The sequence below is a fragment of the Halyomorpha halys genome, unplaced genomic scaffold (assembly GCF_000696795.3).
Source record: "Halyomorpha halys isolate HHAL.00 unplaced genomic scaffold, Hhal_1.1 Scaffold252.1, whole genome shotgun sequence".
Taxonomy (NCBI): Eukaryota; Metazoa; Arthropoda; class Insecta; order Hemiptera; family Pentatomidae; genus Halyomorpha; species Halyomorpha halys.
In genome coordinates, this window is record NW_027108761.1 from 2,128,632 (window position 1) to 2,141,760 (window position 13,129).

Genomic DNA, 13,129 nt, shown 5'->3' on the forward strand with positions numbered 1-13,129 from the left:
AATTTAAAATACTAAGCATGCGCTCTCTGTGAAGCATAATCAATACGTTAAAGTTGTCAGATCAGCATCCACAGCATCCCCAACTAGAAATTTACTTAAAACAGGCTTTCCCTTCATTAGTTTTGTTAATATTAAATTGCAATAATTACCCATAAAATAGAATGAGGCGGGAATATCACCCTAATAGCGAAGTTAAAAATAATGAAGGTATAGCCATCCAACTGATGATTATTTTGTTTAAATATCTGTTAGATTTTAATTTAAAGTCTTAGTTAACTATTCAATACCATTCCACTTTTATTGGCGTATCTTAACTTCCCCGATTTTATTTTTTAGAAAGTTTTTTCCCGATTTCAAACATCCTTTTACTTTATTTAATAATTTAAATAAATTGATACACTTGCTCAGTAGTTTAAAATCCTATTTTAGCTGCAATGCTACCTGCTTATAGTAATGTATTATTCTGCATAAATATTCATTATTTTAAAGTAGTTTATAGAATGATAACTTTTATACTTAAGTAGTAATGTAATAAAGTATAATACATTAAATACATTTATTTCACACAAGTTATGAAAATGGTAGACCAGTGTTTTTTTTTTTTACTTGTTTAACAAAATACTTCCATAATTACTTGTAACTAGCCTTAAAGAAGTATATATTTAATTTTCAAATTTGTAATTCTGCAAAAAATGTTAAATGCAAAGTGGTACTTGATTCCCTAAGATATTTATCTGTTTATTATTAAATCCTTAGAAGTTTGTATTTATATGTTGACCTAAGTTACTCCTGAAAGACAAGGAAAGAAAATGAATTTAACCATAGTAGGTAATAATGACTATATGTGAAAATTTGTAGAATCAAATAGTGTTACTTTCTTATAAATATAGAAATATATATATTTTTTTATAGGTATGGAAGAAAATTTAAATGAAACTGTTGAAGAGTTAAAAGCAAAGTTGGATGCTATGAAAGATCTTCTTGCTGAAGAACAATTAAAACAAGCTTTGCATAATAAAAGACATTCTAATAGTGTTCATTACACTGCTAGAAGGGAGAGTATTATTGATGGGACTTTTTTAAGTGCTGTTTTTGCAGTTGTATTTATGCTTATAGTTGCAGTTAGTTTTTATGCCTTCCACAACTTGTATGTGGCAGTTATAAAAAAATACTCAAGAGTACACGAAGAACTTTAGTTATTTATTGTATTAATTTTACTTTTATAAATGAATCTAATAAGCAATCTATTTACTGGGGCCTTGTGAAGGATATTTGCTCAGGAACATGCCGAGTTATAGGCAGGTGTTTTTAATAGAACAAGACAGAGCAGCTGTTAATAAAAAAAAAGTTAACAAATCTTACCAATACCTGTGTTTACTGCCTATACTATGAAACTTCTGTTTTGATAAATCCTCTGCTGCCCTAATCATTCTAAGCTGGCTAGTGAATGAAAGTAGCTACTTACTATAAATCAAATTTCGATCTTATAATTGACCATTATGATGATATAGCCTTTTTATGTCTTTTATATCTTTCTCGTAGACACTTTATATAAATTGTATATATATTTCGTAATTTTTATAGGTACTGTTCAGATGTGTTCATATAAAAAAAATTAATAAAGTAAATTATTGGAAATATATTCATTATTGTAATATTCACTTAAACCTCTTAAAAAGTGATTATATATATATATATTAATTATTATTGTTTTACCTTTCTCCATGCGATAATTATTTTAATATAAGGTAGGCAAAGAGCGTATGATATTGGAAGGGGTTATGTTGTATAACATACTATTTATATAGTAAATTTTTAGAAAACTAAGTTCAATTTTTTTTTGTTGGAGCATGTTATGTTTTGAAGTGTACATAGCCCCTTCTACATTTAGGTATCTCAGTTATTAAATGGACTTAGAGGTTAGAGTACCTCACACTAGCTTGATAGGCACAACCCCTTCATCCACACTAAAGATTCATAAAATTAAAAAATGTTACATAGCCCCTTCATCCGTAATTGAGGCCACTTAATTATCATGATTATTTGTTTTTTTTCCCTTTTTTATTTGTTTTATTTACACCCTCTTTAATATAATTAGTAATTTTTTTAATCTTTACTTTTATATATTTATTTTTTTAAATCTTAACCTTTATCTATTTTTTTTTAATCTTTACTTTAATCTCTCTTTTTTAAATATCTTTATTTTCTCTATTATCAAAAATTTCCTTTTTTTTTTATTTCTACCAAAATGTTTCACAAAGCAAATATGACATAAATTAATAAACTAATTGTAATAAATTTAACATTATTTGTTAAATGAGTATTGTAATATGTTTGAAAAAGGAATAGTAAAAAAATGGGTTAGTCCAATGGTATGAAACATATTTTGTTTGAATACTCAATCTGCATTTAAAGCTTAAAATAGAAGAGAAACAAAAAATTTTCTTATAAATATCTCATTTTTTTCTGGCTGAAAACTCATGTTCAAGTCAAGTGTTCTCTTGGTGCTGAGACACAGATAAGGTTGAAAGAATGCAGTAAGTCTGTTTTAGAGTGCTCCAAGGTCTTTTTAAAGGTCGCACTTTCAAATTTTATTTTAAACAACAATAAATTTTTATATTTTGTATCCTAGTGAGTTTACTACCCTAAATTCTATACTAAAAATTTTTTATATATTATTTAAAATAATTTTTCCTAACTTTAAAAAATTTGAATAGATAAATAAAATAAACTATTGGAAGTTAAGTAGCATAATAAATAATGATTATCTTGAAATAACTGAATATTTACTTATTTACATTTAAAAACAATCTATTCCTTGTTGAGCTTACTACTAATTATTGAAGGATTTAATTTAGTTAAATAATTGTATATTTAAAACTCATTATCTCTCTTTATGCCATGTGACAAACATAAAATTTCAACAGTAAAATAGAAAAATTCTATTCTCTTTTAGAATTCCTATTACATTACAATTATTATGAAACATCACTTATTAAATTTAAATCTCAAAATAAAATATAGAATAAAATTGAAAATTAAGTTTTTAACATAAAATTATAAATTACATTTTAATAAATGAAAATAACAAAACAACTAAAATAACAAATTATTTTGTGGCAGTCCCCAGAAATAAATCTTGACATTACAACTCTGGGGATTGAGCCATATAAAAAAAAAAAATCATTTTACATTTATAATGTATGAAATGTATTATACACACATATGTTATAATTTTTCATAAGGAGTTGTTGAGGGCTGTGGTCAGTGAAGAAGATACATGAATATTGAAAACAATTTTTTATTGTGTGCCAATGTTCTGGGTATATATATATATATATACAAGATATAATGTATATAGACATAAAATATAATAACATTAAACAATTTACCAGTCTCTCTAACTAAGTAACTCATGTTAGGTTCATATTATCTCTAAAATATTTTTTTAGTGGGTACTATATTATAAATTAAAAGTATAAAAATGAAAAAAAAAAGACAGTAAGTTACCAAATAATTAACACATAATACAAATTAGTAACACAAGAGCTGAATATCAAATCCAATAATATCATTTTAACCTATGAAGTATGTCCTGGATCTATTTTATTACCTTCGAAAATGTCTAAATTTGTTTTTATTTTACTGGTTCTATGTAATTTAACCCGACTAGTTGTGTCTAGTCTCGCTTGAAATTCAACATACCAATTGTTTTCTCATGACCAAAGAGTCACTTTTGAAATTGAGGCTAGTATGGCTGTGTCAAAATCAGACTAATTTTATGATCATAGCCTAAAGTGCCTGGCTGTCTTTGGAATATTTTATTGTAGAGGAAGAAGTTATAGAATATTTTTATTTAATAGAGGTTGGCAAAGCAAATTGAAGAGTTATTTTACTGTTAAGATTAAGTATATTTTATTTTATTTTTACAAACATAACGATTATTATTTTAATGTATGAAATTGAGTTATAATGTTGTTTTTGAACATTAATTGGTATTGACAAATGCTTCTGGCACAAATTAACTTATAATATATTTGGCTTAATTATATAGAAATCTTTTATTTTTTTTTTTATTTTTATTCTTTAAAAAAACTTTGAAGTAGAGTCATAACATGAATGGGTGGGTAAATTATGAACTGAGGAAGGCTGTTTCATTTTTTAAAATCTATTTTCTCTGAATAGTTCTAGTTGTGCAGAAACTTCAGCCTTATAACATATAGTAGTTTTTTTTTTACAGTTGGGGGGAAAACAATTTATTTTTTACTGCTGGGTTGAAAACAATATATATTTTACTAGTTGCTTCTGAATTGATACTACAAAGTTTCAGATTAATGCTGTTCATTACACTTTGTGTACATAGTTTGTAGTTAGGGCTAATATGCAATTCAAATTCTTTCAATCCAGTATAAATCACTAAGTCTAAAATATTTCATTAATAGTCTTAATCGTGAACACTTGTATAAATGGCATGCATTATGGCTGAGTGAAAAAGCTCTATCAGGGATGAGTGAACATTGATATCCAGAATGATAGATTGTCGATGGTAGTGTAGTTTGACAATCCTCCGAGTGCTGAATGTCCATTAGGTTACGCCCTTCGGTCATAATTAAGCCATTGATAGAAGTAAGGCATTTTTAATTACTAGGGAAAATGTTTATACATCTTTGATAACTTTACTATTTTATTCTACTATTTCCAATTTTAATTTTCAATTTAAATTTTCTTCATGGTTGAGATTCTTCTTCAAATTTTCAGATGGGTTATTCTCCAATCTTGGTGTTATTTCAGTTACAAAGCTTTTTAAGAATGATCAACCATATGAATGTGAAATACTTTATAATTATATTTTTTTATTATCCTCCTTGAAGCCAACATTTCCGTCACACTTTGAGGTTCTAATCTAAGATAATAAATAATTAATTATTCAATTAAGTCAATGGTACCATTTGTTTTGCAGTAAACCTAAAAAAAAATCTCAGGAATTTTTTTTTCCTAAACTGGAAAGTGAAGAGGACTTTGTTTGAGTTTTCACTTAAAACCACGATGACAAAAATTAAGATAACAACGAAGCGTTCCTACATTTTGATAGATTGTCTAGGATATAAGGTCCATAAAAATTTTATTGGATAAAGGTTGTCATTCTGGCAGGACATATATTGATCTGCTGCAGTTTCCATCACTGGAGCTTCTATTGCATAACCTTATCTTGTTTGGTTTTGAACAATTAACACTTTAAAAATAAAACTTTTAAAATTTACAATAACTCTTTTGATAAATAAATAGTTCAATATTCTTTGATGAAAACGATGATGCAGTGGGAAGTTGAATGCATTATTACTGCTCTCATTATTAGAAAATCTTAAGAGTACCTTTCATATTTATTTGATTGTTGTTAGGAATCAGTATTACCTTAAATTGGCCTTTTTATATTTGCTAACTTAATATTTTTTATATAACCACAAGATTTAATTTACTTGTTTATTTTCAAACTATGCATGTATCTGATTTTCAGTGGTACCGATCTTTTACCAACTCTACTTCAAAATAATGTGAAGATATGTACGTAAAATGGTACTTTGACTCTAAAAATCTCAATATCACTGATAGAATTAATATTTTTAATATGGAAATAACATCCAATTCATTCTGAAACAGTAGATAATGCAGTTCATGGCTAGTTATTAATTACCATAATTCTAAACATTGTTAGACACACCATTCTTAGAAAATTAAGACAATGGAATAGATTTATTCAACTTCATAAGGGAAAATTACATTAACCTTCATGGATGAGTTTATTCAATCCCCAACATACTGTCTGGAATTTTTTCCTTTCTATAATTCTTATAAACATCAACACAACAACCTCGGACAGACGAATTATTCGGGTACTCTTGGCTGAAATAAATTACAAAATTAATGAATATTGAAATAAAATTACTTATCTATTAAGTAATTCTAGATATTTTATGTCATTTAGAATAATATTTTATTTTATTATTAAATAGAGCCCCTCTGCTGTATGTACTTAATATACTAATACTATATATTTAATATGCTATATTAAATCTTGTGATATATTTAAAACAAAGAGATTATCTCAAACAGTTCACAAATGTCACTCCATTATGTGATGGGTGTATGAATACAAACTGGGTGTTCTATTATGTGTCATTATTATTATTACTTTAAATAAATCACTGCTGTCGACTTCTGCTTGCAAAAGAGATAACAGTCCTTCAAAGCATCCCTATCATTTCAGTTGGGACCTAAATTTCCATAAATAAGAAGCAGTGTCAGGTTATAATCAACAACAATTGCAGATCATCCCATTCCTATAGACTACCTCCATGTTGTAGTGACACTTCTGAACTAGTACAGTAAACAGTTATAAATTTGAATTATGATCAAAAATTTTACTCTTCATATTAATAGACCTGTAATTTTCATTATACATAAACATTCAAAAAATAAAACTGTGATTTGATTTTTTTAAAATTATGATAACAAATTAACTTTCAGAATAAACTTTTTAAATCCTTAAATTTTTAATAGCATGAATCCATATTCAATTTTTTTTAAACCTTCAAATCTTTTTAAAACTACACCGAGCTAGGGCAAGACATTAAAATGAATGACATAAAATTAAAGAATCCAAAATATCTGAAATAATAGAATCTTCATTAGTGAAAGCATGGGGGTGGTAAAGGGAGTCAACTTGTTCTATTTATTTATTTCCTAATGTTTTATCATCATTACTTTTTTTTTTTAAAAATGTACATATAACTGTATACTTTTTCATCAAAACTTAATTTGAAAGTAATATTAATTATAATAACGTTTTTTAAAAAATGTCGGTAGCTTATTTTTAAACTTTTTCCTATCAACACGAACATTTTCACTTGACCTTTTACTTACTGCATGTGTACAAACGATCCAGATTCTCCTAGGCTGTTTTTGAACTTCTGTTCTTCTGAACCCATCTGGATGTTCCTATTTGTATTACAACTCGCGTCTTGTGTTTTGATCCTATAATTATAATAATACTATTACTTGATTAAACTAAATTTCCTCATTTTGTATTAAAAATTCTCCACATAAATAAAGCATCTAATGAGAGCAAAATATTTTCTTCAGACTAGTTAAATTAAATTTTAGTATTTTTATACGAGGAGAAGATGGTTGGGGGTGTGGTCAAAATAAAACACAAATAAGTTGATATAACTTATTCAATCGTGCCAACGTTTCGGCTAGATTTTCTAGCATTCATCATGACTAAAAAAAGAACAAGATAACAATCAATGAATATAGAAAATATAAACAAACAGAATGACATAAAGTGAATAATTTTACAGAATGGAATTAATAAAATAAAGCGATGAGAGAAGTGGAAAATAAGCCTAAAGCCTTGATATATCAATGTTTGTGGGAAGGGAATAATCTGATGTTTAACATTTTTGATAAAAATTCATTGGTTGATGAATTTCGTTCATTCCTTGCCTAAAAAGTTCCAAGAGGAAATGTCAATATTAGGACGATAATGAAGATAGTATGCAAGATAAACTTTTGTTTCAATGAAAATTTATAGCTATTAATTTTTTTATCAGAGCTTTAACAAATAAGCGTGTTTGACAGTAGACAGTTTAAAATTATCTCCAATGCAACATATCTAGTATCATCATTTGTTGAAATTTTATATCAAAAAAATATCAGTGTTTGTGAGTCTACAGCTTTCCTGGTTATAAATATGCTCTTGTCTCTATTTACCTGTGGGATAGTATGATATTACTGCTACATAAAGTTAAAGTTTGACTTTAGGAAAATATCTTTGAAAGAGTGTATCATTCCAGTCTGTATATACTTTACATGATTGTAAGGAAACTGATGTACCCTGCAAAGATACTTTTAAAGTTTTAAAAAAAAGATAATCATGAATGTCTTCTCAGAGGTATATGATGAAATGTTTCATACTTGATAACAAATGGTACTAGTGAGCATGAGCTTGTGGACTTTATAGAACAAAAACATTAAATATTAAAAAAAACCTACCACCCATGAAGGGTCAGGTACTTTGTAAGGAATGTGAAATATTATAGTATATATATAATAACATATAATAAATATATAATAATGTATCTAATTTAACTTACAAAGGAAAATGCAATCTCCTATTAATCTCTTCATTATCATTACTAACTTTGTATTTATTCAAATGAGGCATCATCATTCCTAATCTTTTACCATTTTCGTTTAATAAATCTTGGTATTTATACCTAGAAAAAAAAAAAATTATTAGAAAATTTGAACAAAAGACACATACAAATGTAAATAACTTCTCATGTTCTTACAATCAAATTTAGAAGAGTTCACTTATTAAAGTGATTATAGATGATATTGTATTTAAAATGTTTTATAAAAATCTTTATCTTCATTCTTTTACACGATTATTTAGAATATATTTAAAATATTTTATGACTTTGTTATTTTAATGTGATTGAATAAGTGGAAATAGTATCTGATGGATAAAAGTAAATTTATTAGACATACTTTAATCCTTCATTTCATTTTTTTGACTACAGAGTAAAACATTAATACTTTATATTACATAAAACTCGATTATTGTAATTTCTATAATACTATTTGAAAATAAGGAACAATTTCAGATGTTGAGATATGATATGAGTGTGCACATATGTGTTTTTAAATGAAAATTTATTTTGATTAAATATTAAAATTTTTATTTTTTACATAAATAAAATCATTTTTAATATTAATAATAATAAAGTGAAAATGCAATAAATGTTTATATTTCAAAATTATCCAACATAAAATTAAAACTATAATATTTATATCTACATATGAAATTTATTTAAGGTAAACGTTGTTTTCTTAAAATTCAAAGTCAAAACTATTTCACTAATTCAATCAACAAACAAAATGCTCTATGTTTTGGCTAAAATGCCATCTTCAGTAACAGATATATTTCTGTTCCTGAAGATGACATTTTAGCTGAAACGTAGACAATTTTGTTTATTGATTGAATTGGTGAAATAATTTTGCCTTTAAATTTTAGAAATATTTATATTGATAAGATAGATTTATATGAAACAAAAATCCACTTTGGCTGTTTTTTTCCGATCCCTCTAAAACAGAAAGAAACAGTGAATTAGTGAATGCTTTATTATGAAATGGTGAAAAGAAAGGAAATAAATCGTGTTGTGTATTACCTTTTACTACCTTCGGTATTTTAAGGGAACCTGTAATGATTATTGTTATTTATGAAATATCCATTCTGAATGGTACGGTAAATCCGGAGGTGAGGGGCCTCCTCGTGTTGAGTTTTTATGTGGGAAATAGGTATCATCAAATCTAATACATGGCAGAACTTATGCCTGGTGTCAGGGGATAGCCATGTATCTAAACCAGTTTGTCACTGTACTTGAACTTAAAAGAACCAGCTTGTGGTAGATTGACGAAATTGGACATAAAGGGACCAGTTTAATTCGAGACAGACATTTTTTGGGTGTAGGAAATGAGAGGAAGAGAGTGACCTAATGTAGAAAATAAGTTTTATTATTTGATTTGTGCATAAAACAGTAGATGGCGACGCTATGATGCTGCTGGGAACAAAGAAACATGCCTATTCCTTTGTTTCCAACAGCATCATAGTGTCATCATCTACTGTTTCTTTGTAGGAACAGGCATGTTTCTTGGTTCTGAGAACTGTCCCTCCTGGTGTCTATTAACTGAAACTTATACTCTTTGTCTTTGTTTATAAAACCCTTCCCTAAATTCCACAACACCTAAGGCATGTTAGCAAATTAGTTTACTATTCAGGTGGCCATATTATTGTAATTATATTTATATTCTTTTCAATTATATTATATTCAATTTGTAATTAAAAGAGACTGTGCACTTCATTAGACAAATTAAAAAAAGAAAAATGCATTCTTGAAGTTTTATTTTCAACAAACATAAGTGAAAGTTATTGATCATCCCTAAATTTTAAATAGTTAATAATTTACTGAATAGTCTCAATTCCCTTTCTATTTTTTTGCTTTTGCAGTATTTGAACAAATTATTTTATTGAAATTTACTGAGGAATTTTTCAAATAAATATAACTGAGTTAAAATACCTATCCATTCCAGAAAAACTTTCATTTCTTTGAGGATTATATTTTTCATTGTTGTCACTCAAACCAGCATTTTTCAGTTCATTAAATGTTTCATTTAGCTTTTCAGAAGCTAATTGCCTGCAAACAAATAAAATTTATAATTGTTATCTACAACAGAGTATTATATATTAAAAAAATCTGGTTGGATCATATAGGTTTAAACTACATATACTAACTAAAATATCTATATTGTATAAAGTATATAGGTTTTTTTTATAAAACAAATTTTAGCAATAAAATATAATTTATGAGCAGAAATTTTAAAAAAGTTACATTTGATATCTAAAAGTTGTTTAAGAAAAAAATTAAAACTTACATTTTAAAAAAGAACTTTACCCCATTATAGATTCGCATTTATGAGACTTTAAGCCCTAACCTGAAGTGAAAAGGAAATGCTGGGGGTTTGTCTATCTCTAGATTGTAAGTTTACAGCTGTGTTAAAAATTAGAACCTATACAGTGTTAATATTACAGCTTTAAATGGATCAGGCAGTCAACGTTCACTCACTCAGGAGTGAACAGAAAAAAAAAAAACCTCCCATGAGTCCTTTTTTGAAATCATTCCCTGAATTCAGAAATATTTGAATGTATTTTCTCCTGTAGAAGGAATTTTCTAATTTTTTTATCATTTTTGTTCACGAAAACGCAGGATAAATGTGACCAATACAGGAAACAATTACTGAACCCTTTTTTTGGTTGAGCACTATTTGAAGGTTTATCTTCATCTAGAGATATATAATTTTATTTCTTTAATTATAAATTTTAAATTTGTCTAGTTTAGTAAATAAAATGTATTTATGTTCTTACTAATTTTGTATCTAATTTCTTTCAGGAACTCTAAATTTCCTAATTCTAAGGTGAATAGCTCTTTATAATGAGTTAAATATTAAGCTGATAAATAATTTATGTTTAATACTTACTTATACATCTCTCTTCTACTAATATGTGGATGAATCAAATGTCTGCTCCTGTTCAAATTTAGTCTGCTTTGACTGAATCCTTGTGATGAACTAGGTTGTTGAAGCATATAATAACTGTTATCACTATTGTCATAAGTTGAACCATCTGATTTTTCACAATGGTTATTACAATATATTTGGTTTTGGAATGGTTTATTTGGTCTCTCTCTAGGATCAAATTTAGCCATATCAAGTGGGGACTCATATATTTCACTATCCACAGAATTATAATCATATATGTTTCCATCTTTAAACGATATCTCATCATCTGTCTGATCATTGTAGTCATCATACAAGTTTTTGTTATCATAATTTTCTGGTCCTAGTTTTCTCTCATTGATTAAATAATATTGATTATCATCCATATCTAATACTGGTTCACTAGAATGAAATATAGCATTTATGAATCAGAATTTTACTGTATATTTATTTAAAACACATATTCAAACTGCAATTAAGTATGTGCATGCCTTGTACATCAATTGCACAATGTTTATTTTATACAGGAGAAACATCATGAAAATTAATTGTTACTTCCCAAAATTTTAAAAATTTTATTTAGTAAGTTATCAATTAACTAGGGTTAGTAAGGAAAGAGTTGGACAACAAAACTACAAAAACACACTTAAAATAATTTTTTATTTTGTATGTAAAAAGGTATATTTATATTTATAAATTATTAAAAAAAATAAACAATATCTCAATTCAAAAGATAAAAACAATATTGCTTTACTTAGTAAACTTCATAATTTTTTTCTTGAATGAATGGTTTTATTGAACATATCTTGATATTCAGATTACTAAAAATTGTATAGTATATATTTAATTATTATTTTATGGGGAACAGATTATTAAAATTTATATCATGGCAAGTGATATGCAAGGACTAACCATTTTAAATATGATAAAACCCAAAAAGAATTCAAATCAAATTTAGGAATTTCAGGGGAAATTCACCATTTAAGGCTTCTGTCCCTAAGATTATTTTTTTTATTCGTAAGTTAAAAATTTATTATTTAAATTCTTAGTACTTTTTATTTTTAAAACTTCTTTCTGTAAAGCTGATTAATAATAATAATGTTGTTATATGTGCAAATAAATATGTATATAGACATATATTAGGCATGGTGACTTATAATTTCTGTTTTCAAGTAACTAATTGGTTGTAATATAAACATTTTTTTTTTTACTTTTCATTTTGACAAAATATCTGTTCATTATACAAATGGTTTACTAAAAACAATATAAATTAGGTTGTATTTTAGATAAAATCATCTGTTTAATATAACTGGTATGAAGAAATAATTTATCATTCTAGTTGTTAATAATTTGGCTTAGTATATTTATTGGGTCCTAAAATATTTATTATTTGTTTTTGGACTTATCTTAATAGAAATTTTTTGAGTAATTGTTTTAATAAAATTTATTGATTTAAACAAATTATTCGCAAACAAAATTAATACTATCGACATGGTAAAGTAGGCTTTATGGAGATGAAGAAGTCATATCCTGAAAAAGAAACAAAATTGTAGTTTCCATTTAGGAGTAAAAATTAAATTTTTGCTCTTCCTAGTGTTTACTACTCTCATATTTGCTAGTGTTAAACACATTTTTCAGTTATTAATATTCAAACTCTGTATAATTCAAAGTTACCAACCCTCCACATAATGTTCCTAGCAAGTTTTCATTGCTCCTGGTTCTTGCCTGTAATCTGTAGTTTGTATGGGGAGATTTAGCTCTTAGATGATTAGTTTCCTTCCTTTCTTGTATCATTCCTTCATCTGGATTAATACTTCTGTGTATTCTAAAACATTCATTAATTGGTTAAATTAAAAAAAACTAAAACAAAAATCATAAAATAAAATAATATTCAATTAATGAGAACATTTTCTTCATTCCATACCTTTATATTGTCTTACAATATTATATCAACTATAGAGTAATATATTTTCTGTATATATGTATATATAGTTGACCGTAAAAATTGATATAT

General features: G+C 26.3%; 2 protein-coding genes across 7 annotated transcripts in view; one reads left to right on the plus strand and one right to left on the minus strand.

The window, feature by feature from the left end:
• Positions 1-52: 52 nt before the first annotated feature.
• Positions 53-1,642, plus strand: LOC106680263 (uncharacterized). Of its 3 annotated transcripts, none has more exons than XM_014419822.2 (2): positions 53-207; positions 913-1,642. In XM_014419822.2, the coding sequence occupies exons 1-2, from the start codon at positions 162-164 to the stop codon at positions 1,194-1,196; spliced, it is 330 nt and encodes a 109-aa protein (XP_014275308.1). In that variant the 5' UTR covers positions 53-161; the 3' UTR covers positions 1,197-1,642. The 3 variants fall into 3 exon arrangements, with proteins under 3 accessions (XP_014275308.1, XP_024215442.1, XP_014275309.1); XM_024359674.2 differs by lacking the exon at positions 53-207 and adding an exon at positions 587-824; XM_014419823.3 differs by lacking the exon at positions 53-207 and adding an exon at positions 589-828.
• A 4,090-nt stretch (positions 1,643-5,732) lies between these two features.
• The window catches only part of LOC106680290 (uncharacterized), a 16,203-nt gene continuing 8,806 nt past the window's right edge, over positions 5,733-13,129 (minus strand). For 3 of the 4 annotated variants that reach the window (XM_014419875.3, XM_014419873.3, XM_014419872.3), the window contains 6 exons: positions 12,794-12,940; positions 11,098-11,517; positions 10,140-10,256; positions 8,154-8,276; positions 6,922-7,032; positions 5,733-5,901 (listed from right to left, as the gene is read on the minus strand). In XM_014419875.3, coding sequence (XP_014275361.1) covers positions 5,799-5,901; positions 6,922-7,032; positions 8,154-8,276; positions 10,140-10,256; positions 11,098-11,517; positions 12,794-12,940 — 1,021 coding nt within the window. In that variant the 3' untranslated portion in view covers positions 5,733-5,798. Of the gene's footprint in view, positions 5,902-6,910; positions 7,033-8,153; positions 8,277-10,139; positions 10,257-11,097; positions 11,518-12,793; positions 12,941-13,129 lie in introns of all 4 variants that reach the window. The other variant, XM_067047087.1, reaches the window with a different exon arrangement.